At 36.0% G+C, this 23,218-nt stretch overlaps 1 protein-coding gene across 1 annotated transcript in view; it reads right to left on the bottom strand.

The window, feature by feature from the left end:
• The window catches only part of LOC112038976 (tRNA ligase 1), a 41,593-nt gene that overhangs the window by 5,764 nt on the left and 12,611 nt on the right, over positions 1-23,218 (bottom strand). The window contains exons 12-23 of the mRNA XM_065772207.1: positions 22,694-22,854; positions 22,507-22,538; positions 21,003-21,169; positions 13,977-14,056; positions 11,547-11,612; positions 11,145-11,434; positions 7,758-7,865; positions 6,396-6,493; positions 1,775-1,835; positions 1,125-1,201; positions 949-1,020; positions 762-838 (exon numbers count right to left, since the gene is read on the bottom strand). Coding sequence (XP_065628279.1) covers positions 762-838; positions 949-1,020; positions 1,125-1,201; positions 1,775-1,835; positions 6,396-6,493; positions 7,758-7,865; positions 11,145-11,434; positions 11,547-11,612; positions 13,977-14,056; positions 21,003-21,169; positions 22,507-22,538; positions 22,694-22,854 — 1,289 coding nt within the window. The remainder of the gene's footprint in view (positions 1-761; positions 839-948; positions 1,021-1,124; positions 1,202-1,774; positions 1,836-6,395; positions 6,494-7,757; positions 7,866-11,144; positions 11,435-11,546; positions 11,613-13,976; positions 14,057-21,002; positions 21,170-22,506; positions 22,539-22,693; positions 22,855-23,218) is intronic.

Genomic DNA, 23,218 nt, shown 5'->3' with positions numbered 1-23,218 from the left:
AAAAAACAATAGTGTTATGCATCACAAGTACTTAAATCTCAGCTTGTAATAATGGTAATAAATCATCCTGTAAAGGTAGTGATATGAGCGTACAAAAAATACTTATAATAGAAGGGGCAGATCTGTGTCAGCCTCAATCTTTAATTTTGGTGGGGAAATAGTTTTTTTTAATAAGTAATAAAATTTTATTAATACACAAAAAGAAAAAAGTCTCCCAAAGTATACTGGGTGTATACGGATGGAATCAATTCCTCAAGTTACAGATATCAATCAACTCATAAATTGAAGATAGAGAAATATAACCCATAGTAGACATCCAATCAGACAGAGTTCTTCAAAGAAAAATTTAATATCTGGTATGTTTTTTTCGATGTCCTCAAAACTATGAGCATTCCCTCCCTCCAAATCCACTGTATCACACAATGAGATGGTGGAAGGAATAGTGTAGGGTTGGCATGGGATTTGAGTTGGATTAAATTTCACTGCTTATTAAAATAAGGACATTCCTTTATTGTGAAGTGGGCCTATATTCCAGGAAGCACAGATGCTTCATTTGGGGTGCCGTACTTGTACCCGTGCCTGTATCCGTGCTTCCTAGCCTATATTAGAGATTTAATTAAAATCCACATAACTGACCTGTAGCACTACTGTCCACAGCACAGTAGCAAAGAACTATTCTAATGAGGGTCTTTTTTTGGTAAGTCAGTATTATGTGGTTTCGGTTGGAAGCCAAGTAACTTAGGAGAAAACTTGCTAAGTACCTATCTGATTTCAGCAATGGCATCTTCACAAGTGAGCCAAATCGCTCAACTAGTTCACCCTCAAACTCATTGCGACTCTGTAAAATGTCAACAAATAGAAAACTTCAGAAAAAACCACAGAAATGGGGGCATCTGCATTATAACAGATAAAAGAGAGAGAAGGAGAAGGGAGGGTGGGGAATCATGCCTTGCCCTCATAAAGGTGATAAAACATTAGCAGCACATAGCCAGCATTTGGAGATCCCTTGTCAAGATTTCCCTGCAGATTTCAAGCAAAAAGTTTTACTAGGTAGATGGTACTCTTGTTTTAGAGAGGTTAGGTGTCTGACAACACATCTTGTAGAATCAGAACTGAACATATACCGGATGATTAACTCGTTGAAGCACACGAAACATGAAAACAGCTAATGCGTCAAGAGAAAATGGATTTGTATCAGTTCCTGCACATTTGAAAGATCACATACAATTTAAAAGAGAACATAAATGGATATTAAGTTAGCAAGACATTTATTATTTTTCAAGAAATCAACTAAGCAACTAAGCAGCTCTAACAACATTTTCTCAAACAAATAGGAAGTATATACATGGCCTAACCCCATGGCTTCCAAAGCAAACCTATACAGCAATTAAAGTCTATCTAAAGACCCAATTCCCAGAATAATAAATGCCTCAAAGGAACAAAAAAATAAAAGTTAAAAGAAAGAACTAAAATGTAAATTTGTTTGGGTTTGCAGTATATATCAGAAGCTTCATGGTTTACATACTTAATGAAAATTTTCTGTGAAGACTATTATGCCTCAGAGAAAAATCTTAAAATAAGGTTGACATTAGCATGAATTTAATTAAGTATGTTGGTAAATAAAGCATGAAATCAATTGTCAACAAGCCAAAATATATTTCAAAATAAACTTCACAAGAATATGAAAAAATATGCAGCCGAAGGATGCATATAAATGACTACCAACAGAGAACACCAAGAAGATTAATATATTGTGAATGACAGGAGGTATAACCTTCAGAATCAGGTACAACTGGAACTGCAGAGGCTCTGGTTCTGTGGCACATGTCTTCAATCTGCACAAGTGGAAAGTACATTTCAGCTCTACACAGTCATGCAAGTCCAATATTTGTTGGCATTTAAAAATGATGAACCTGCCATCTATTTACTTTTCATTATGTAGTCAATAATGTCTTTGTGTTAAGGGGAAAACTTTGACCATTCACTGAATTTAAGCAAGTTATATGGTATGTGCCTTTGGGAAGATCAAGTGAGACATACATCAGTAAGATTTATTACATTCCAATCAACAAAGTAGAGCATTCTTCAAAAGATTAAATGGAGGGAATTGGATAATAAGAGCCCCAGATGACTTTGGAGCAGACTGTAAAATTGCTAAGGAGACAATTAACATCCCTGACCAAGGAAGTTAGGAGAAGCCAGCTTCATCATCACAGACGTGGTGGTGAACAATCTGAAGATGCTGATGCAGATAGCAACAGCTACTTCAACAACCCATTTGGCCAACCTGTGAGAGGAAATCAGCAAGTGCCCGTGCAAGAACCAAGGCCAGGTCCTACGCATCTGCAAGTTCCTCAAAGAGAAGAGCCTAAATGGGAGACAGAAATCAAAGTTGACCTTCCAAAATTCCCAGGGAGCCTGAATCCTGAAGAATTTTTGGACTAATTGAATCAAATTGAGAGGATCTTTGAGTACTATGAAGTCCAAGAAGGCGAAGTTGGTCTCTATCAAGCTGAGAGGGAGAGCTTCCGCTCGGTGGGGACAACTCCAAGTTCAGACAGTTAGTAAGTGTAAAGGAAAGATCCAAGATGGTTCAAAATGAAGTGGAAATTACAAAAGCAATTTCTGCCTTTCAACTATCTATATGCAAGCTATCTACAAAATGATTCTTGGCAGACCAAGAATGACCAGGGAAATGCAGCAGGTTGTTTTTCTGTTAATGCAGCACCTGATTCATCAAAGGCAGCCATTACATGCAAACCTAACACAAGTAATGGAACTTTCACATGTTACAAGTGTGGAAGAGAAGTCCATGAGGCCACTAACTGGAGGAAGTCAGCCAAGCAGTTAAAAGGAAAATCCTTGATGATGGAAGGGATTGAAAAAGAAGGTATAGTTTTGATCCTTGATAATACCTTGCTAGCACCCAAAGAAGATATGTTGATGAATGCACCCATGTATGATCAATATAAGAAGAAGTGAGCAATACCGTATTGATGATTGAAGACAATTTTTTGTTGGGGGGTTGTGGTTGTTGTGGTGGGGAACCCATATATGATCCATACATGAAAGAAGGAGAAGATGCTCATATAGAGGAAGAAGAGATTTATCATTAGCAACAAACGTCTTGCAAGTTCCAAGGAAAGAAATGGGGGATGACAAGTGTCTTAGAAGAAACAAGTTAACAAGGATATGGTGTCACAAGAAGTTTTGATCACTCTGGAATTGAAGGATCAGCCCAATCACAAAAGAAATCTTCTTTCAACAGGAGAAAGCAAACCCCAAACCCATGGTCAAGATGAAGAAGGTTGGATGCAAGAGCATCTACATAACTGCTTACACTTGCAGCCTTGACACAGCAGCAACCATCCTTAATCTCTAGCACGATGTAACAGCTTGACGCAGCAACTACTGAGTATGCAGACCAGTGGGACTAGCAGATCACATGCACTTCTCCAATAGTTTTAATGTGCATCACCTGCTGCCCTATCATGCCTCATATCATATTCACTCAACTGACACTTGGGGACAAGTATGTTCCTAAGAGGGGGTGTCCTGACGCAGTCCATTTGTAGTGTCCTTAGTGGCTGCATGTGGCTGTAAGGGGCTGCCAGCATGTTACAACCATGCTGCAGCCAAGTACTGAAATTTGCCAGCTTGGAGCAGGAAATTTAATACTTGTTAATGTCCAGAAAGTCCATTCATTAGTTCCTTATGATCAGCATTAGTGCTTATGTTGTATGATAAGTACTTCCTTTTACTTGTAACAAACTTTATCACTTGTAATAGACAGTTATTTAGCTAATAGATTGTTAGTGATAAGTACAATAGCCTATCGGTTAGTTAGGGAGTTTGTTAGGCTAGATCAATCATATGGCAGCAACATGGCAGGTTATTGTAACTAACTTCCTAGCTAATCAGAAGCTTGCTTATGTAACTATAAATAAGTAAGGCCGCCCTCATTGTAACTAGTTGAATTTGTGTGAATAAACCCCATACCTCTAGGGTATCTTTTCAAGAGTGTGTCTCTTGAAGAGCTAGCCTAACCTTTCATTCTCTAAGCAACTTAGCATCCCAAACAGAGAATTAATCATCCAATTCCCTCCATCATTAAACAAGAGCTTATTCCATTAATTCCTTACTAGTTACTAGATTTTTTTTTTTTTTTGAGATAATTACTATATGCTACTAAACCCACAACTCAAACTACTAGAAACTATTTTAACTTGAGACATTATAATGAGGCAAGGTAATCTGTTATCCCCTTTTCTCTTTGATATTGTCATGGGGGCTTTGAGCCGTATGTTAGACGTTGCTATTGTGACTGGTCAGTTTTCGGGCTTCTCAGTGGGGAGGGCATCTGGTTCCTTGTTGACAGTGTCCCATTTGTTGTTTGCGGACGATACTCTTGTGTTTTGTGATGCTGACAGCAATCATATAACAGTTCTGCGTGGGATTCTCTCTAGATTTGAGGAGGTGTCAGGGCTAAAAATTAATTTAGATAAGTCTGAATTGGTTCCAGTTGGGGATGTGCCTAATATAATTGAGCTTGTAGAGATATTGGGCTGTAGAGAGTCTGCTCTTCCGCTGAAATATCTCAGTCTTCCGTTGGGTGCCTCCTTTAAAGACAAGACAATTTGGAATCTTATTTTGGAGAAGATGGAGAGAAGGCTAGCTGGATGGAAGAGATTGTATTTATCTAAGGGGGGCAAGGTCACCCTCATTAAGAGTACTCTCTCTAGCCTGCCCACGTATTTTCTTTCCCTTTTCCCTATTCCAGTTAAGGTGGCCAAGCGGATGGAGGATTTACAAAGAGACTTTCTTTGGAATGGTATTGGTGACGAACGTAAACTTCATTTAGTAAGTTGGTCGAAGGTTTGTAGGCCAGTGAAGAATGGAGGGCTTGGCATTCGATGCTTGAGAAGGTTTAATTCTACCCTTTTAGCCAAATGGTTGTGGCGTTATGGTGTGGAGAATGATGCCCTTTGGAGAAGGGTCGTTGGGGCAAAGTATGGGAATGAGTAGGGTGGTTGGTGTTCGAAATCCGTGTCTGGAGTATATGGTGTTTGTTTGTGGAAGTCCATCAGAAGAGGCTGGTTGAATTTTTCTAAGTTCCTTCGGTATGATGTGAGTGATGGTTCTCGTGTGAAGTTTTGGGATGATGTGTAGTGTAGGGATTGTCCTCTTAAGGAGACGTTTCCAGATTTATATAATATCAGTAGGACAAGGGATGCTTCAGTCTCCAAGGTTATGTGCTTTGCTAATGGGAGAATTTTTTGGGACCTTCAGTTTCGCCGCCTAGTGAATGATCAAGAGTCACAATCTTTGGATTCATGTATGGTTCTGATTTACTCCACTAAGGTGCGAGGTGTTGGTTCTGACAAGCTTTGTTGGAAGCCGGCCAATAGTAGGAGTTTCGTGGTGAGCAAGTATTATCACTCCCTATCCCCCTCTACCGCCACTCCCTTCCCATGGAAAATGATGTGGCAATCGAAGGTTCCCCCTAGGTAGCCTTTTTCTCTTGGACTGCGGTCTTAGGCAAGATTCTAACTATAGATAACCTTTGGAAGAGGCATTTTGTTGTCCTTGAGTGGTGTTTTATGTGAAAAAGGTGTGGGGAATCTGTTGATCATCTCCTCCTTCACTGTCCTGTGGCCTATGAGATGTGGAGTATGGTCTTTTGCTAGTTTGGTATTTGTTGGGTGATGCCTCAAAGGGTTGTGGATTTGTTGGATTGTTGGTCATGTAACTTCAGGCATCATCATAATATAGTTATTTGGAGGATGGTGCCGCACTGTTTGATGCGGTGTATCTGGCGGGAACGGAATGCCAGAAGCTTTGAGGGTCACGAACGGTCCATTCTTGAGTTTAAGTCTTTTTTCTTTTTTACTCTTCTCGAATGGTGTTTAGTTATACCATCTTTTTCTTGTCTTTCTCTTCTTGTTTTGTTTGATCATTGTAATTTGGTTTCCTGATGTGTTTGCCTGTCTTGTACATTTCCTATGTACGGGGCTGTGTTCTTCTTTAATCTATATCTTCCGTTACTTATCCAAAAAAAAAAAAAAAAAAAAAAAGAGCTCAAAACCAATACATTTTAGTTAACACTGTTTTGACCAACCAAGAGCAAATCCAATTCAAATCACATTTAAAATCAAACCTAAAGATTAGACTCAATTTTTCTGAAGTTCATTGCAATAGTTATGTTCCTTATCTCATTAGAATGGATTGGGATTTCCCCAGCAGCCATAAAAGAGTAATACCATACTATTTCCAAAACTCGTATAACTATCATTAAGAGGATCAAGATCTGGGTATACATATTTGTTTTGATTATCAAAGCAGTGAAGAGGGTTTCTGAGTAAATCATGTTATAGAAGTAGACAGAGCAAATTTACCTGTCTCCATACTTCTTCATTTGGTGCATTCTTGTCTGCAAGCATTATCGAGTATGGTTTTCTCTTGCGCTCATCTGCAACTTTCTGCCAATATTTTCCTGTTATGTAATACAAATATATTATTTTGCTGGGATATGAGTTGCAACTGAACCCATATAAAATTCAAATCATTCCAGCATCTTAACAATAGGGAAACCCAATAAGTGCTCCTACAATTGCAGCATATTATACAGAATAACAAAAAAAAAATCTATTTCCTCATAATAAGGTTAAGAGCTTTAATGCTAAAAATTAGGGTTTTCGATGATCAATCAATTCTTTCTGCATTACATTTATACTTTTAGCTCTAACTTAAATGATACTTTTCCAATTCTACTTGTGAGAGAAAGGAAGAGGGTGAGGTCGTGGTTCAAGATCCACCTGGTGGTGTGTAACTTAACAATAAAAAAATTGTACCTTGAGACAACTGGATTAAAAAGAATGAAGCACTGATCTATATATGCCATTATGCCTACGCCTTACAATGGTGGGGGATAAACTGACATGATATCTCATTTTTATCATGATCTACTAATAATGATATCTAAAATTAGTAGGACACATAAATAGTACTAAGAAGTGCAGTGGGACCTATGAATAGTAGCAAAAATAAGCCAAATAGTAAAATAAGTTGACAAAATTAATCATGCCAAACGAACACTAAATCAAGATAAATATTAATCTATTAAGAAGTGATGACATTTCTAATGCTCTAATCATCAACAGCTCCCCATGAGACAATAGGGATGAGGAAGCTGTTTTTCTAACAGCCTTATTTCTAATATATTACTCATTCATTCACATAAAATTCATACATTTGACCATAATGGTGAACAGTTCACCCATAATTAATAGGATTTCAAATAATTGTTACACTGAAACGACAAGTCTTTTTCCATAACATACATCCCTTTTATCCCCCACTAATATGCAGGTAAGCTTCAAATTACAGTTAACATAACTATAGTAAGATTGTTATTCTGAATGGTTCCAGTATAAATTATTCTAGGTGCTGAATAAAGCCATTTTCCAGTCATAATGATGTTAACCCACTACAACTATGCAAACATTTTGAGTAACTATGAAAGAATTCGAGATTCAATAATTTACATGTCATAAGTAACAATTGTATTAAAGAGAACTTGATATTATCATTAACTTGATCAAACTTGTAAAGAAACATGACATAGATGCTGTGTAGGATACTAGGATGGCATCACAAACTATATGAAGACACAATGACATGATGGAGGTCATTCAAAACCTATACAGATGACTCAGATTCGTAAGGCATCGGTTTAAAACATCTGGACAGTGTCATACCTTTGATAAGGTCACCCATGAGACTGTTGACAGGCCGATCATCTCCGAGTCCTCCAGGTAAAGTTAGTAATTCCTTGCAAAGTGCAGATTTAGCACAACCTGGTATCCCTGCAAATGGCGATCCAGAAGTGGTTATCACTTTATTCAAATGTATTGAAAGCAACAATAACAGAAGATAACTGTACAAATTTCACAATATTCAAGAGCAGACAACTAGGAGACAAGCTGTTTCTTTCTACATAAAGATGGAGGGAAATTGCTCTGTGACACAAATACATTTTGTTGAATGCAAATACAAAGTAGAAATAAAGTATAACGTTAGTATAGAAGTGTTACTTGACTTCAAACATGCAATCATCTTAAGTTCTAATAAGGTCCAAAACTAGGGTTGAAAAAGAACATCAGCAAGACAGCTACCTGAAAATATTCATCACCAATATAAAGCCTTCCCCAGGTTATGCAGCTAGGGGCGTGGGTCAGGTTTGGTCGGGTTGAGGGGTTTTTTTTCAACCCAACCACCATGGTGGGTTAAAAAAACTCAACCCAACCCAACCCAATATAGGAGTCCAACCCAACCCAACCTTGTATAGGGGCATGGGTCAAGTTTGGTCGGGTTGAGGGGTTTTTTTTCTACCCAACCCACCATGGTGGGTTAAAAAAACTCAACCCAACCCAACCCAACCCAATATAGGAGTCCAACCCAACCCAACCCACATGAATTTGGTTGGACACACAGGTTGGAATTTTTTTTTTAATTACTATTATTATTACTATTGTTAAATTGAGCATTAGAACAACTCTACCACAAATAAAAGCAAATTTATAATCAAATAATCCCGAGCATAACACCGACCAACACAAACTATTCGTTGAGAACTTATGGTTTGAGTTTTATTTAGGAAAAGGGGCAAAAAAAAGTAAATAACAAGATTGTGTAATATATTTTTTAATTTAAATATATATTAAAAAGTAAAGGCGGGTTGGTTCGGGATAGGTGAATTTGTGAATCTTAGACCTGAACCCAACCCGACCCACTAAAAAAAAATTCTCACAACCCAACCCAACCCACTAACCCCTTAAAATTGACCCAACTGGACGGGTTGGGTTGGATAAGGTCAGTTTTTGGCTGGTTGGCTACACACCCCTAGATGTGCTAATAAATCACTGATTGTCCCAAAAACTTAATCTAACAAGAAATGGAGAATTTAATCACTTAACCATCATTTTAACACCCCCCCTGTGTGCCCAAACTCCTCCTTAATAAGTAGGGCCTAATACATGGCATTTTGAACTCAAGATCTCTTACTCTGATACCAAATTTGACCTTTGTCAACCACCACTATTGCTGTTAGAGCCCTCTAAGGAAGCAATCACATGATCTCCTCCAATAATCACTCTCTTTATAACTGACTGTATAATTTTTATGATTCTTCCTGTATAGAGATATAAGACTTTTTGTCCTATAAAGGGAGATGTAATCACATTATACAGATAAGGAAATATACAACAAATTTCCTTCATTATTTGATTTCTTTAATCATTTAACCATAATTCTAACACACCCTTCATGTGTGGGCCTAACTCCCTCTTAATAAGTGGGCCCAATACATGATTTTTAACATTGTAAATGGGAGGTAGAGTGGAAACAGGAATCAAACTCAGGATCTCTTACTCTAATACCATGATAAATTACCGATTTCCCAAAAGTTTAAACTGTCAAGAAATGGTGAATATAATCAATTAACCATAATTCTAACAACATCCATGGAAGACTGATTTGTTACTATTTTGCAATCTCGTCAACTAAAGAATGTGAGCTATACTCCCAAGGAGCCAAATGGGCGTATGGCCTTGCCTTGCCATTTGACCTCTCTTCCCTGTGACTAGGAATGCCCAGTGACAACCTATAATTGTCATCGCTTGGCCTCACTTGCTACCTTGGTAGCAACTAGTGGGTCAGCATCAATCGTATTCGGGCAATGAAGCTTACACTCATTCACATTGGTTCATCTTGCAATGCCTTGGGCCTTTTGCTCTTCTAAAGTCCAATTAAAGTAAAATGCTGTGGTTTTGAAAGTCTTAGTTATATATGTCCTAGGGTTAAAACATTTTTTAATTTGGATTTTTATTTAACAAGTTAGGGTCAATTGCATATTTAGGGGAAAATCTGTAAGTTTTGTAATCCCAGTGAGCTGAAGGTAATTTGGTAATTTAATTGAGTCTAGAATTTTCTAGGAGGTCCAAATATCTTAGGTTTTCTTTTCTTTTAGTCCAAGTTACTCTTTTATTAGTTTACTAGTCAAACTAGGAATCCAAAGACTACTAGTACAAGACAAAGTCCTAATATTGAATAGGTGGAGTGGGTCAATAAAATATTAATTTTTTGAGTATTGAGGCACGTTGGACTTATTGTTCTTTTCTTCTTTTCCTTATCTTTTTCCCTTCTCTTAGGAATTTTGTCACCATTCACAGTTACCTTATTAGGTCTTTAGTTTACCAGTCAAACTAGAAGTCCAAATGCTACTAGTACAAGAAAGAGTCATTATATATGTACTCAAAGAGGAGATAGAGTAGATCAATAAAATATTAGTGTTTTGAGTATTGAAACATGTTGGCCTTATTGCTGGTTTCTTCTTTTCTCTTAACTCTTAGATATTCCGTCACTATTCACAGATAGTGTTCACATGTTCACTGTTATGCTACAGTTCACGGATTTGTGGGCAGATTCAATTTTCTTTTCTTTACTTTTTTGCAACACTATATCAATTCTTGAATCCTAAAGCTTCTTTCTAAGGGTTATAAAATAAATTCACAGATCCTCCTAACCCTAATCCTTACCACAAGCACATGTAGATAATTTCCCCAATTTGTCCCAAGTCACCAGGACCAATGATATGATATGAAATCTATAATAATAGATCTCAAAATAGCCATCCAAACCAAGTTCTTAACTTGAGCTATGAAGATACAAAGAAAAGCTAGAGCTCACTGCTCACCCATGTAAGCCACCAGCATGCAACATATAGAAGGGCTGCATTCATTCTTACGTTGGCCATCAAGAGTTTTTTTGGTAAGTGTAGGTCATCTAGAATTTCCGTGTCATATTCCCAGACTCTTTTTTTATCTCAATATAAGAAGATCTATTCCAGGAACTGAAAAGAAAGTCTAAACCACATAAATCAATTCTTGTTACAGATCAGTCCAACTTAGTATAGGACAGCTCAATAAATTGATAAAATAGAAACAAGTTATCTTGAATCCCAAAAAATAACTTTTCAGATCCTTCCTCTCTTCTTCAATGGGTTAACCAAGGAAATAAAATCTAATTGTTAACAACTTCATTGAAGAAAAATAAGCAAAATTTTAGCTAATTGCAAATATTTTTACCTGGAAAGAATACAATTAACCCCTCTTTCTTGGGAACAATATCCTTTACTGAGGGACTTGGGCTTAATGGTGCTATCTCCCGCTCCATCTCGAGATCACCCTCTTCATCTCTGCCTCCCTCAACAATGGCCAAGAAGTCTTCAGCCCTTACAAAGTTACCAGCAGAACCTATCAGAGCCTGATTCCGTGGACTGCGTTTTGCATACTGTTCAAGAAAAGTCTCAGCTTCACTAAGGTATATTGACTGCGATAGCTGTTTATTTCCATACTTTCTTCGTATGTACACAGCCCTGAACGTGAAGGGAAAGAAAAACGTTCAGTTTCATGAATAGCAAAAACCAACGTTTGAAAGGAATCCCAGAAGTGAGAAAAAGTGTAAGGAGACACAAAAGAATGCATTACCATTCATCAAGCATCTTACTAAGTTCCCTCTGTTTTCCTGCTGAAGTGCCCCATATTTTCATTTGCCTGTAATGTTCAAAAGAAAAAGGATAAATTGTTTACTAAAAAAGCCCACTCACAAGGTAGCCAAATAATAAAAATTCTAAGAGTAACTAGCCGATGTCTTATGTGATGCATTTTGAAACATTTTGTAAGAAATTATATTATGTCCCATATATAATATTCATTATGTGTTATAATTCTTCGGAAATCAACTTTAGTTATATTACATGTCATTAGAAAGAGAGGATAATTAATTATATGAATCAATTGCGTGAGTGAATTGACAAATATTTAGATACTTCCACTAATTTAAGTGTACGATCATCTTTTATATTCTTGATTGTGCATGTAATTAAATCTGCTTTTATCTTTTGCTGGACTTTGTTTCAATTGTTGCCAAAGCATCTCAATTTGAGCAAGAGTGTCATATTCCAAATCAAATGCTTCTTATACAAGTCTTAGAAAAATAATAATAAAAATTCATTTTACAAAAATAATTAAGGCACCACCTATAAATAAAAATAAATGCATGTACCCCATTAATACTTTGTTTAATTACATAGCAAGAAAGGATCTAGGACACGTAAATTTCTAAGATCAATATAATTAAAAATTTGAACATATTAGTTTGGTGAATTCATAAATATTTGATTATTTCAACTAATTTAAACATACAATTATTTTTTTTTATTGACTGAATGTATTTTTTTTTTTTTTATGGTATTTGTTGTAGTTGTTGCCAAAGCGACTAAACATGAAGTAGAATGTCATATTCCAAATCAAATATTTTTTTTCCCTTTTGATAATAATTATTCAAAATAATTTCTTTCTTATAAGAAAATAAATGCATTTGGAAAAAATAACCATATGCATTTTGATTATATATATAATTAGTGCACCATTTATAGATAATGTATGATAATTAATACATGGAAATAATTACATTTACCCGTTAACTCGTGACAATTATTATTATTTTTGTTGTTGTTGTTGTTGTTGTTGTTTATAAGAATCATGACAGTTAATTAATATATTGACATAAATCCAAGTTTTGATGAGGTGGAAGGCAAAACAAAGAAAATTCTCTTTTCTTCTCAAGGAATGTGCCACTTGACAGAACCTTTGACCACCATGACTGAGGTTCCAGCTTATATACGTGTGTGTGTGTGTGTGTGTGTGAGAGAGAGAGAGAGAGAGAGACCAATGCAATATAACATTATCAAGGATGTACTAGCACCATTGATGTGTCACTACAAACAAGTAACTTCAAATCATTAAGTTAATAATGCAAGTCATGTATATGTTTCTTAAGGACAGTTCTGATATAGTCATGTAGCTTATATAAGAATGAGAAATACTATGTTCACAATATTTTCACAATAGATACTAGATGTTAGGTTGTCACTTACTATTACTGGTGGGCAAAAAATTAATTTCAACAGTGGGTTCAAATTAGAATTAGTAACAACCTGTGACCTAAGATTTGTTGTTAAAGTGTTGTGAAAATGTTTTGAATGTAGCAGTTCTCATATAGGAATTACTAACCATTAGGCGAGGAACTGTTGCTGCTTTCAAGAATAGTTACTAGAGGATTTATTCTATATTGATATTTTAATAGGAATGGTCGTCTACTCCACCGCAATAAATACCAAATTAGCTCTCACATTAGATTTTGAGCATGGATCTTTTAGGGTTTAACATGGAGCACATCCATAAAAATCAATGTAGAAATCCTCTAGGGTCAGAGTTAGATTTTAACCCCTACCATCTAAGCTTCTAAAGATTTAATGAAACCTAAAAATAAAAAAGAGACTCTTCACAATGATGAACACAAACAATCCAAATACCAAAAAATAAAAAAATAAAAAAGTCAAATGGAAGGGTTCTAAGAGAAGTTATGAGCTCAAAAATGGATGAACACTGTGTTGAACCCCAAACCCAGACCAATCAAAGAGTGTGCTGAAGCAAATATTTTAATTGATCCACAGAATTTTTGGAATCTTCAAATGAACGATGATTCCGCTCCTTCCAAACAATCCCCATCAAACAACCCTGCACCAAGTTCCAAAAATCCAAGCCATGTCCAAACCAATTTCTCCAACAAAACAATAAACTAGCCACAGACCGGGCATGACCCAGTGAATCCCAAACATCTTAAGCACATCCCCCCATGGAGCATAAGCAACATCAAAGTGAAGTAAAAGGTGGTCCACTGTTTCCCTATTTCTTTGATAAATACAACACCAATTCACTAATGGCAAACCCCTTTTCATAAGATTTCCCAACGTAAGAATCATACCCAAATATAAAAAATAGGCAGTGTACAAGGTATGTGCCACATTTCAGATTTCATACATATCTTATGGTAAAACATGCATGGAACCTTACCTTAAGTAATAGGTCTTGTAAGCAGCTGGACCTTCTTTAAAAAGAATTGACAGGCCATTTCGTATTAAAAAGGTTCTCAACTGCCAAAAAGGAGAGCATAATAAGTTTTTTTTTTTTAGTATGTAATAAGAGAGCATCCCCCCCCCCCCCAATATATATATATATATATATATTTTCTTCTCAATAACCATAGTATAATTCTGGCATGACTTTTTCATAGAAATCAAGAACCTTTTCAAAATCCATATAGCAGGTACTTGGCCAATACCCCTCAAACACAGGGATATGGCATTTCTTACAATTTAAGTATATAATATAACAGCAAAACAATCAACAGATAAACATAAAACTGGGCCTGTTTTTATCTTTTCCTTTTGTTGGCAATTACACACGCCCAGTGGGTCTTGAATCCAAGAACTTACCCTCTACCTTGCCCTTACAAGAGGAGGATGCTCTCTCTCTCTCTCTCTCTCTCTCTCTCTCTCTCTCTCTCTCTCAAAAGAATCTTATCAACAAAAAGAAAAAGAGGTACTTAGTGACTAAAAGGACCAAGCAAAGGTCACGCACAAAGGCAATGGCCTATGTCTAGCAGTTGAAGAAATTACCAATGTGTAAATAGTAAAAGATACCATTATCCCAATAAACTACCACAATCATATTTCCATGACTACTACTACTATATATATATTTAAGTTATATATATATATAAAGCTACTTTATGCAGAGAAGCACAAAGCAGTCAAAAAGTACACGGAAAAAAGAAGAAAAGAACAACGAAGAAAATTAGATACAAAAGAGGAGAGAGCTAAGGAACAAAGGGAGGGAGTCACTAGATGTGAGTCCCTAAGCCCGAGACCAGTCAAATGAGGAACAACTGAAAGAAGTAAGCAGCTGATCTCCTAAACTGTCCAAGTCCTCAAAAGCCCGCCAATTACGCTCCCTCCATAAACACCACATTAAGAACAAGGGAGTCACTAATGTTTAGAACCTTCTTTTAAGCTTGGTAATTTACTCATGCACCGAAGGGGACTCAAGAAAGGAACCAGCACACTTTTGAAGAGGTTGAGCATTCTCTGATTAAAACTGTTCTTTACTTCATTCTCTATATGATTGGATGACTACTTTAAGTAGTCACTTAAAGTCCTCTCTGGAGGAGTTTTTAGATTTATGTGAAATGTGATGATCCTTGTAGCTTCCCTCATGTACTACTACTTGGTAGTTTCCCCTTTTATATTTTCAATAGTCTTCATTTGGGAGTTTATAAGAGAACGGAATGAAATGATCATAAGGGAATAAAAGAATGGAAATGAATGGATGGAATGCATTTAAGCAAGGGAAAAAAAAGGAATGGAATAAAATTAAGTAATCTTTTTTTTTTTATAGGTAATCAGAAAACTATTATTAATGAGAAAATAAGAAAAAGTTCAAGTTGTTCACGATGACAAACAACAAGACAAAACAGAACAAACAGCACAAAAAAAAAGAGTAATCAGGAAACTAAGCTAAGGGAAGGCATAAACTCAAAGAGAGAAGAACAATCAGTAAAACCCCAACAACGAGACCACTCCAAAAGACTACGTTGGCATAAAACTTTTAACTCATCCAACATCTTCTCATTATCCTCAAAGGAACGACAATTTCGTTCCAACCACACAATCCACATCAAGCACCCTAGAACCAAATTCCAAATGTCCGAATTATGATTCCCAAGCCACTGATGCCAACAAGATAACAAACCCGCCACTGAACCTGGCATAACCCAATGAATACCAAAAGCTTGAAGCATAAAAGTCCAAAGGAAATGAATAACAGGACAATGAAGAAGAAGGTGGTCTATCGACTCCCCATCACAACAACACATACAACACCAAGTAGCCAACGAGCAACCCCTAAGTATTAGATTATCCAAAGTGAGGATCCGACCATGTGCAACTGTCCACAAAAAGAAGCCACTCGCCTAGGAATCTTTGGTTTCCAAACACCCTTCCGAGGAAACAAAGAATTCGAAGCACCCCAAATTGCATGGTAATAAGACCAGATGTCAAACTTACCATCACCTTTTAGCCGCCAGCCAAGAGTATCACTCCTATCACCCCAAGGAATATGAGTTTGGATAAGCTGGAAAAGAGAATAAGATGTAAATAGCTCCCAATCTTTAAAATTTTTATAAAACCTTAAATCCCATACTCTAACAGTACCCCCTTCTAGAATCCACAAAACCTCAGAGATACAAGCATCCTTGACCGCTGAACACACATAAAGCTCAGGATAGCAATCTTTAAGAGTATTATCACCAATCCACCTATCATGCCAAAAGCGGATACGAGAGCCTTCACCCACTACAAAAGACAGATGCTTAGAGAAGCTCTCCCACCCTCCATAAATGCTTCTCCATAATCCACACCCATGAGTCCTCCTACACACTTTAGTACACCATCCCCCTTGACCCTCACCATATTTTGTGGAGATAACTCGCTGCCAAAGATGGGAAACTTCATGACCATATCTCCACAATCATTTCCCTTATAAAGCTTGATTAAAAGACACCACACTTCTTATCCCCAAACCACCTATCTCGACAGGTAAACACACATTTTCCCAAGCCATCAAAGGATATCTGAAACTCCCCTCAAAAGACCCCCAAAGAAAATTCCTCTGAATACTTTCCAATCTAGCAGCCACAAATTTAGGAATAGTAAAAAGAGATAAATAGTACATTGGGAGGCTTGAGAGAGTACTCTCAAGTAACATGAGCCTACCACCCTTAGATAAATAGAGACGCTTCCACTTAGATAACTTCCTCTCCATTTTCTCTAAAATAGGATTCCAAATTGAAGCTGTCTTAAAAGAAGTCCCCAACGGCATCCCCAAATATTTCATAGGCAAAATAAAGGAATGGAAAAGAATAAAAATGAATGGAATGTTAGTAATCTTGTTTGAGAGTAACATAAAAGAAATATAATTGATTCATTTTATGACAATATTACTATTAAACCTCTATTCTAAAATAAAATGTCGAGAATAACATAGAAGAAATAAAATGGATTCATTTTATGACAATATTACTATTAAACCCCTATTTTAAAATAAAATGTTGAATATATAGAGGTATTTTGGGAGCTTTAGTAAAAAATTCATTAAATCTAATTCTATTCCCTCTCATTCCTCCCAATTTCAAGAGGAATGAAAATTTGAGGTTTTAAGGTAATAGAGAGGAAAGATTGTTCCCTCCTACCCGTTCTTATATATTTTCTTCTCAATAACCATAGTATAATTCTGGCATGACTTTTTCATAGAAATCAAGAACCTTTTCAAAATCCATATAGCAGGTACTTGGCCAATACCCCTCAAACACAGGGATATGGCATTTCTTACAATTTAAGTATATAATATAACAGCAAAACAATCAACAGATAAACATAAAACTGGGCCTGTTTTTATCTTTTCCTTTTGTTGGCAATTACACACGCCCAGTGGGTCTTGAATCCAAGAACTTACCCTCTACCTTGCCCTTACAAGAGGAGGATGCACTCTCTCTCTCTCTCTCTCTCTCTCAAAAGAATCTTATCAACAAAAAGAAAAAGAGGTACTTAGTGACTAAAAGGACCAAGCAAAGGTCACGCACAAAGGCAATGGCCTATGTCTAGCAGTTGAAGAAATTACCAATGTGTAAATAGTAAAAGATACCATTATCCCAATAAACTACCACAATCATATTTCCATGACTACTACTACTATATATATATTTAAGTTATATATATATATAAAGCTACTTTATGCAGAGAAGCACAAAGCAGTCAAAAAGTACACGGAAAAAAGAAGAAAAGAACAACGAAGAAAATTAGATACAAAAGAGGAGAGAGCTAAGGAACAAAGGGAGGGAGTCACTAGATGTGAGTCCCTAAGCCCGAGACCAGTCAAATGAGGAACAACTGAAAGAAGTAAGCAGCTGATCTCCTAAACTGTCCAAGTCCTCAAAAGCCCGCCAATTACGCTCCCTCCATAAACACCACATTAAGAACAAGGGAGTCACTAATGTTTAGAACCTTCTTTTAAGCTTGGTAATTTACTCATGCACCGAAGGGGACTCAAGAAAGGAACCAGCACACTTTTGAAGAGGTTGAGCATTCTCTGATTAAAACTGTTCTTTACTTCATTCTCTATATGATTGGATGACTACTTTAAGTAGTCACTTAAAGTCCTCTCTGGAGGAGTTTTTAGATTTATGTGAAATGTGATGATCCTTGTAGCTTCCCTCATGTACTACTACTTGGTAGTTTCCCCTTTTATATTTTCAATAGTCTTCATTTGGGAGTTTATAAGAGAACGGAATGAAATGATCATAAGGGAATAAAAGAATGGAAATGAATGGATGGAATGCATTTAAGCAAGGGAAAAAAAAGGAATGGAATAAAATTAAGTAATCTTTTTTTTTTTATAGGTAATCAGAAAACTATTATTAATGAGAAAATAAGAAAAAGTTCAAGTTGTTCACGATGACAAACAACAAGACAAAACAGAACAAACAGCACAAAAAAAAAGAGTAATCAGGAAACTAAGCTAAGGGAAGGCATAAACTCAAAGAGAGAAGAACAATCAGTAAAACCCCAACAACGAGACCACTCCAAAAGACTACGTTGGCATAAAACTTTTAACTCATCCAACATCTTCTCATTATCCTCAAAGGAACGACAATTTCGTTCCAACCACACAATCCACATCAAGCACCCTAGAACCAAATTCCAAATGTCCGAATTATGATTCCCAAGCCACTGATGCCAACAAGATAACAAACCCGCCACTGAACCTGGCATAACCCAATGAATACCAAAAGCTTGAAGCATAAAAGTCCAAAGGAAATGAATAACAGGACAATGAAGAAGAAGGTGGTCTATCGACTCCCCATCACAACAACACATACAACACCAAGTAGCCAACGAGCAACCCCTAAGTATTAGATTATCCAAAGTGAGGATCCGACCATGTGCAACTGTCCACAAAAAGAAGCCACTCGCCTAGGAATCTTTGGTTTCCAAACACCCTTCCGAGGAAACAAAGAATTCGAAGCACCCCAAATTGCATGGTAATAAGACCAGATGTCAAACTTACCATCACCTTTTAGCCGCCAGCCAAGAGTATCACTCCTATCACCCCAAGGAATATGAGTTTGGATAAGCTGGAAAAGAGAATAAGATGTAAATAGCTCCCAATCTTTAAAATTTTTATAAAACCTTAAATCCCATACTCTAACAGTACCCCCTTCTAGAATCCACAAAACCTCAGAGATACAAGCATCCTTGACCGCTGAACACACATAAAGCTCAGGATAGCAATCTTTAAGAGTATTATCACCAATCCACCTATCATGCCAAAAGCGGATACGAGAGCCTTCACCCACTACAAAAGACAGATGCTTAGAGAAGCTCTCCCACCCTCCATAAATGCTTCTCCATAATCCACACCCATGAGTCCTCCTACACACTTTAGTACACCATCCCCCTTGACCCTCACCATATTTTGTGGAGATAACTCGCTGCCAAAGATGGGAAACTTCATGACCATATCTCCACAATCATTTCCCTTATAAAGCTTGATTAAAAGACACCACACTTCTTATCCCCAAACCACCTATCTCGACAGGTAAACACACATTTTCCCAAGCCATCAAAGGATATCTGAAACTCCCCTCAAAAGACCCCCAAAGAAAATTCCTCTGAATACTTTCCAATCTAGCAGCCACAAATTTAGGAATAGTAAAAAGAGATAAATAGTACATTGGGAGGCTTGAGAGAGTACTCTCAAGTAACATGAGCCTACCACCCTTAGATAAATAGAGACGCTTCCACTTAGATAACTTCCTCTCCATTTTCTCTAAAATAGGATTCCAAATTGAAGCTGTCTTAAAAGAAGTCCCCAACGGCATCCCCAAATATTTCATAGGCAAAATAAAGGAATGGAAAAGAATAAAAATGAATGGAATGTTAGTAATCTTGTTTGAGAGTAACATAAAAGAAATATAATTGATTCATTTTATGACAATATTACTATTAAACCTCTATTCTAAAATAAAATGTCGAGAATAACATAGAAGAAATAAAATGGATTCATTTTATGACAATATTACTATTAAACCCCTATTTTAAAATAAAATGTTGAATATATAGAGGTATTTTGGGAGCTTTAGTAAAAAATTCATTAAATCTAATTCTATTCCCTCTCATTCCTCCCAATTTCAAGAGGAATGAAAATTTGAGGTTTTAAGGTAATAGAGAGGAAAGATTGTTCCCTCCTACCCGTTCTATTCCCTCCTATTTAAACTCTCAAACAAGAGAATAGATTTTTCATTTTCTCCATTAAAACTCCCAAACAAGAGAAGGAAATAATATTCTAAAATTATTCTTTTCATTCCTTTCCATTCCGTTTCATTCTCTCCTTCCCAAACGAGGGCTAAAAGTTTTCATAACCTAAATATCTATATATATATATAAATCCAAGAGCCTTGTAGTTCAATCGACACTTCCTAATGTTTTCAACAAAAACATTTAGGGTTCAAATCCCCCCTCCCCCAATTTAACTATTAAATTATCCAAAAAAAGCTAAAATAATGTTTGCGTCCTAAAGTATGCATGAATTTTGTTTTTCATCCCTAAACTATTAAAAATGTTTCACTTTTTGTACTTAAACTTTAAATATATATATATATATATATATTTCATCCCTACTATTAAAAAAGTTCTTTTTTTCATCCCTATTTTCACCCATATTTTCACCCCTAAACTATTGGGAAAAGCTCTTTACACAGTTTAGGGAAGAAAAACGAACTTTTTAAAGTTTAAAGAAAAAAAACAAAACCCATGCAAACTTTAGGGACGACAACAATATTTTAGCAAAAAATAATAATAATTTATAGATAAGAAGAATACAGGACTATCCTATCACAATTTTGTTTTTACATACATATTCATTAAACATCTAGAGCATGATTATATATACATCGAGATTGCATAAGAAAACTAGAAAAGATACCTTATAAGTAAGAAATTTCAATTTGATCATTAAATTTGCATCTTCATCAGCTAATGCATCTTTTCCCAATGTGCTACTGCTACCATTTTCTACCATAGTATTGCTTTTGGCAATTTCGGCAGCTCTCTCCTTGTTTGCCTTGAATAAATTAATATCAACAAAGAAACCTGGGTAAATATGAAATATGAGCAACAGATTGAAACCTCGCAGTAGACTGGATAGTATAAAATAACATGTTAAATTTTTATCATTTATTTAGAAAGATGCTTGAACATGAGCTTACCATATGTTGTCTTAGCATCTCTATATACGCACTGATTTATTCCTCATTAGTAGATAACAAACACACACCCCATACCCCTAACACAGATTCTATAGACTAAGGACCTGTCCGGTTTTGCTCTTGAAGGGTTCAAAAAGTGCTTTAAGGGGGTTAAAGCTCCTTTAGCTTAAATTGCCAACTTTTGGCAATTTCAGTTAAAAGAGCATTAAGGGGGTTCCTTAAAAATTTGGTATGGGTCCATAAAGCTAACTAGCTTTAAGGCTAAAGCTAGAATTTGAAGCTTCTAGGAAAAGGCTCTACAATTTACTGTTTATGCTTTATAGATCCAAAATTTTAAAACGCCATTCACTATAATTGGAAAAGCACTCAAAAGGTTAAAAAAAATTTCAAGTAAAGCTTTATACAGCAAAAGCTCTACTACAAAAGCTCTATAGCTAAAACTCTACTTCCTGCAGCAATGCCAAACAGGCACTAGTCTAAATGGGTATAACAACATACAAGGGCTATATCAGGCTGTTGTTGCTCAAAATCCTCTTCGAAATAATTGAAGTCCCAAACTTAAAAGTAGGAGAAAGAAAGAATAAAATCTGATCAGTAGATGAATTGGAGATGCCTATCCATTTTCTTTGCCAGTACTGATCTGAGGCATTATGGCACAATTCTATGTTTATGTTGTGTCTATGAATATGAAATTGCATGGTCATGACATATGATTCCATACTAATGGGAAAAACCTTACATCAACTGATTAAACAATTTGAAAATCACCAGGAACTTAAGATGGCTGTTAAACAAAGAGAATGTGTCAAATACTATCTTTTTTCCTACTTCACTGTACCAATTCTCAGTCCATGATAAATTTCAAAGGATTTCCTAAACAGTAGAAACTCTTCTATACATCACTCATTTGTAGCCAGTCTGCCATACCTTCAATGTTTTAAGATTGATTGGAGTTTATTTTTTGGAGTTTATTTGGTTCCTTCCACAGATCCATGTTTACATTATTTTTTCTATGAGGAACATAAATAACATTGCCTCAGAAAATTTATTATAAGCCCCAGCATGCACAGCTGAAAAGAAAAATATATATGACTCTTACATTACCACAAGTACCTAACAAAATAATCTTACTACATAATCTAGGACAAGAAGGAGAATTATCAGAAGGTTTAAAGTAATAAATAGATCGAGATTGTTATGCAAAGCATAAAAGATGCTTACCTCGATATAATGGCCACAATCCTGGCTTGAGCCTGAAATATACCAAATATTTTTAAGTTGGGGAGTGCATAACATAAAATAATACGAAATAACCTAATCCAAGTATTAAATTTTTTTTTTTTTTTTTGATAAGTAAATCCAAGTTTTACATTGAAGAAAAAGATTCAAGTGTAAGTTCAAACAAAACCTCATCTCTTTTTGGTATCGCCGAAAGGCAGAATCACTGTGGACGTGAATGACCATTTTGTAGAAAAGGTTGTCACTTGATATGGAATTGACTTTGTGAAAGTTATGGTAACATTTAAATGCAGCAGGGAAACGTTTTTCTCTCATCAAGCGCATCATTTCCTAGTTCAATTGAAAACTAGTAACATCAATAAGCGACAAATGAAGGCTAAGTCACCCAAACAGCATTTACAGCATTTTTTTCTAAGTATTGATGCTTTTATAAAAAAAATATCACTCCATGTACAAGATGAACACAAAGAAGCAAAAAGAATTACAAATAATCAATAATCTTCAGCAATGAAATGCAACTAGTGAACTTCCATGCACAGGACCAATCAAGCAAAGACGTACTAAATAAATCGAGCACATGGGTCCCATGTGCTCACCATCCTCAAAAACACGCCAATTGCATTCTCTCTCCACAATATCCACATCAAACATGAGAAATGCAACATTAGTTGATGTTAACAAAAAAAGAAAACAT

The sequence above is a fragment of the Quercus suber genome, unplaced genomic scaffold (assembly GCF_002906115.3).
Source record: "Quercus suber isolate HL8 unplaced genomic scaffold, Cork oak 2.0 scaffold_55, whole genome shotgun sequence".
Taxonomy (NCBI): Eukaryota; Viridiplantae; Streptophyta; class Magnoliopsida; order Fagales; family Fagaceae; genus Quercus; species Quercus suber.
This window is presented reverse-complemented; position numbering and strand designations above follow the sequence as displayed.